General features: G+C 50.7%; 1 protein-coding gene across 1 annotated transcript; it reads left to right on the top strand.

Annotated features, from left to right (window-relative positions):
• The first annotated feature begins 900 nt into the window (after positions 1-900).
• On the top strand, positions 901-3,558 carry LOC103697736 (la-related protein Larp4B-like). Its single transcript, XM_008779659.4, has one exon. The coding sequence runs from the start codon at positions 1,486-1,488 to the stop codon at positions 3,148-3,150; it is 1,665 nt and encodes a 554-aa protein (XP_008777881.1). The 5' UTR covers positions 901-1,485; the 3' UTR covers positions 3,151-3,558.
• The last annotated feature ends 972 nt before the right edge of the window (positions 3,559-4,530 follow it).

The following is a 4,530-nucleotide window of genomic DNA, read 5'->3' as shown; positions in this document are numbered from 1 at the left end:
GGTATGGCCGAGATCAGAGACTTATCACAGTTGACTAGACTCTGCTGGGCTTATTTGCCGTGGAGAGCTGGGAGTCCGTAGATGACAGGAGTCACGTGCATTAATTGTTGAGTGAGCCGGAGATCCACATTTATTGTGGAGTAAGCCGGAGATCCGCATTTATTGTGGAGTAAGCCGGAGATCCGCATTCATTGTGGAGTAAGCCGGAGATCCATATTTATTGTGGAGTAAGCCGGAGATCCGCATTCATTGTGGAGTAAGCCGGAGATCCATATTTATTGTGGAGTAAGCTGGAGATCCATATTTATTGTGGAGTGTGCCGGAGGATCACAGCGGTCATGCGCAATAAATGCCGGAGGGGCGTCATAGTACGGTCTCTGGCCGGACCTCGGAGACGTATAGCCGTAGTAGGTGGCTGACAAAAGTAGGCCTCGGGCATTGGGGTTTCTCTTAGGTCGGAGGTTCCGAGTTCGGGTGCCGACTTCGGCCTTCCAGGGTCGACGATTGTGCGGCTTCTTTGGGGCATTCGTGTCATTTGGGGGAAAAACCTTATTCCCCCAACAGTTGGAAAGCCGAAAGGGCGCAAAAAAAAAAAATAAAAAAAAGAAAAGACAGTCAGATAAGAGATTATTTTTTAATATTTTACAAATTATTTTTAAACTCAAAAATTTATAAAACTCATAGATTGAACCTAGCAAAATTATAACATTATAAACTAAATTAAATTTATATTCATAAATATCTAAATATAGTTTTCCATTGAGCCGGGCTGAATTTTATAGGCACAAATTATATATATATATATAAATAAAATTTAGACCGATTCATGCTAAATTATTTTGAAATTTATAAATATAAGCCTAGTCTAATTTATAATTTTATAATTTTACTGATTATATTAGTTTAATTCATGAATTTTAATAAAATTTTTAATCCAACCATTTAAAGTTGTGGATGGTATCCAAACCCGGACGCGTCAACACCATCCATCGGCCAATCACCCTGTTTTCTGAAATGAATTTTAAATCTCTCAGCCGACGAGGAAAACCATGGGCAATCTTGGGGGCAGCAGCAGGTTTAGGGAGCACCAGGATCCAAGAAGTGGTCAGTGGGGCCGTTCGACGAAGACCATCTGGCCCCATTGTCATCGCTGGAAAGATTGCAAAACCGCCTATTCGTGCCCTTACCACCAAACTCAATACCGGCGGCACCCACAACTCCATCCTGGGAGCGATAAGAGGAGGATAAAAAAAAACAGCACCCAATTTCCAGCTCTACCCCTGTTATCATCTCCTCCTTGCTTCTTTTTTTTGCTCCAAGCAGCCCCGGGGATCGAATTGATCGTCCTGGCATGCAGAGTCGACCTCTGTCGTAGCCGTAGTGATCTTGGTTTTGTTTCGGTGCCCGTAAATCCGTGTGGCCCTCCCACCGTTCTATCCATCCTGCGTGTTTGGTAGAGGAGGGAAGCTTGTTGAGCGGCATAGCATGGAAGGGGGCGGTGGCATGCCCGGGGGAATGCTGCCGAGTAGCATGAGCTCCGCTGGATTGCTCGGGCTGGAGATGCCCCTGCACCAGCATCAACATCAACACCCGCACCACCAGCAGCAGCAGTTCCTCCATCCGCACCACCACCACCAGCAGCAGCAGCAGCAGCAACACATCTTCCCGTTCCAGCCCCCCCATTCCGGCATCGATGCCGACCACCCAATGAGGCACGCCTCCTCTTCCTACAGCCCCTACGGCGCCAGGGGGAAGCAGCAGCCCACGCTGAGCTCCGAAGACGAGCAGCAGCCCGGACCCGGGGACGAGGGCGACGGGGCGAGGCGGGTGTCCTCGCAGTCGCCGACGCCTTCTCCGTGGCAGCGCATGAAGTGGACCGACAGCATGGTCCGGCTCCTCATTTCGGTGGTCTACCGCGTGGGGGATGACGGCGGGGGTGTGGGTGGGGTTGGTGCCGAGGGGGAGCCGCAGCAGTCCCACTCGGCCGCGGCCGCGGCCGCCTCCGCCTCCTCTGCGGCCAAGGGCAAGAAGGGGCCGGGGGCATCGGCTTCGGCGACCTCGGCGTCGGCGCTGCTGCAGAAGAAGGGGAAGTGGAAGTCGGTGTCGCGGGCGATGATGGAGAAGGGGTTCTACGTGTCGCCGCAGCAGTGCGAGGACAAGTTCAACGACCTGAACAAGCGGTACAAGCGGGTGAACGACCTGCTAGGGAAGGGGACGGCGTGCCGGGTGGTGGAGAACCAGGCCCTCCTCGACACCCTGGACCAACTCTCCCCCAAGGCCAAGGAGGAGGCCCGCAAGCTCCTCAATTCCAAGCACCTCTTCTTCCGCGAGATGTGCGCCTACCACAACGCCACCGCTGCCGCCTCCTGCGCCGCCGCAAACGTAGCTTCCGCGCCACTTCCGCAGATGCAACCGCCACCTCCACCGCACGCGGATCAGCAGCAGCTCTGCTTGCACCACCCACCGACGGCAGTGTCCGTGGGGAAGGGAGGAACCACGGCTGTGGAGGAGGATGGCATGGAAACTTATGAGGACGAGGACGACGATGATGATGTAGACACTGAGGAGGACGACGACGATGACGAACAGGAAGATGAGGAGGACGAGACGGATTACCACCATAAAAGCAAGCACCGGTCTCACCACGGCGGCTGCCACCACCAGCAGCAGCGGAAGCTGGAGGAGCCGGAGGAGGTCGAGGACAGCAAGGGATTGGTGGGGGACCCAGGCAAGGCAGAAGGGGCAAAGAGGGCACGTAGGATGTTCTCAGGGGGCTCTCCCCTGCTCTCGCTCTCCCTGTCGTCGCCATCCACGATGTCTACATCGATTCAGCAGCTGAAGAGCGAGCTGATGGGGATGGCGGGAGGCGGGGAGCAGCAGCAGCGGCAGTGGCTGAAGAGGAGGGTGGCGGAGCTGGAGGAGCAGCGGGTGGGGTACGATAGCCGGGCCCTGCAGCTGGAGCGCCAGCGCTTCAAATGGCTCCGCTTCAGCACCAACAAGGAGCGCGAGATGGAGCGGATGAAGCTCGAAAACGACAGCCTCCGCCTCGAGAACGAGCGCATGCTGCTTCTCCTCCGCCAGAAGGAACTCGAGCTCCTCGGCAGCGGCGGCGGCGGTGGTGGGGCCGACAACCACCTCCAGCAGCAGTAATGGTTAATGCTTCAACCCACCACAAGCGCCCTACCGCGGATCACCACCTCAACCCGTCCGCTGATCATAGCTCAACCGCAGCCTGAGTTCATAAAACAGAGACAGACAGGATAGCAACAGTCGAGAGGACATTTGCAGCACCGCACCGCACCGCCCCGCCTGGCCGATCGACGTATACATTCACTGCCTCGTTAGTTCTATTACGTGTTCGATGATGTCTCTGCATCAATCAACACAAGCAAGCACAAGAATAATATGAACACGTATATATGTCGTGCTTGTTTTCTACCGTACAAAAACTCATGTAACGATAGCTTTGAAATGATCTTCTATTTTTGGATATTTGTAACAATGAAAATGAAGGAATCTACTGTTCTCATATCTACCCTCGATCTGGGTTGCAATGTACTGCAGTCGAGCCTTCAAGATGCCTGCATGAAGTGTATGTCAGTAACTTTAAGGCCTCTTGTTGCAATTTAGTCGAGCAATATAAAAATCGGGAGAAAAAAATGGCTAAGAGAAAATAAAAAGTATTTAATGAAGTTTTTTATTTTAGCCAAAAATAGAATTTTTATCTTTTAAATTATTTATTTTATTTAAGTTAAGAATAAATCATTTCCTGAGGAGGATAAGTAAATGAATTCATTTATTTCATATTTATTTATTCTGCTTTCAAATTAATGCAGGTCAAAAGAATAAACAAAAATGGGAAAAAACAACCTTCAATTTCCTAAACGTGCTGCATTTCCCTATTACCATTCTCTTACGCCCGATGGGTTGGTTTATGGGTGCTTGGACTCTCTTTGTTCCCAACATCCTGATTCATAAATCAGTCTGGCCCTCACTACTGCTTTGGCAGAAGTGGTCGTTTAAAGGTTATGATCGAGAAGTCTTGGCCATCAAATACAATTGGGGCCACAATATCTCCATCAAAAACTCCACTCCACATTTTCTGTTTCAGTTGTATCAAACTATGGATTACTGGAGCGTCATCCTCTAAAGTTCAGCCGTAATTCTAAGATAGCAATATAGCTTCACCAAGCATCCTTGTCATGTGGAAAAGAAAACATGCAACATGGCGCTTCTTCCCGAATATGATCAATTACGTTACTAATCACGTGCAGAAAGAGATGGACCAAACGCAAATGGTAACCAGTAACAGCACCAAGAAGGAAATGAGCGCAAGCGAGATGGAAGGAGGGAGGGAGGTTGCTTACCCCTCTACTTGGAACTGGCTTTATGCCCAGCTCATTACAGGCTTTCGAAATTAATAATCGTCTGCATCTGCGACTAAGAACAGCCCTGAAAGTCCCGGTTACGATAATTAGCATCCGGATGTTTCTTTCTCTTGGAAAGAATGCGATGTCCCTGAGGGTGACG

Source organism: Phoenix dactylifera, chromosome 14 (assembly GCF_009389715.1).
Source record: "Phoenix dactylifera cultivar Barhee BC4 chromosome 14, palm_55x_up_171113_PBpolish2nd_filt_p, whole genome shotgun sequence".
Taxonomy (NCBI): domain Eukaryota; kingdom Viridiplantae; phylum Streptophyta; class Magnoliopsida; order Arecales; family Arecaceae; genus Phoenix; species Phoenix dactylifera.
Note: the sequence above shows the minus strand (reverse complement) of the source record. Positions and strands in the feature narration are given on the sequence as shown.

Excerpts from the sequence above, each read along its gene's own strand:
- LOC103697736 (XM_008779659.4), top strand. The coding sequence starts at position 1,486 with ATGGAAGGGGGCGGTGGCATGCCCGGGGGAATGCTGCCGAGTAGCATG.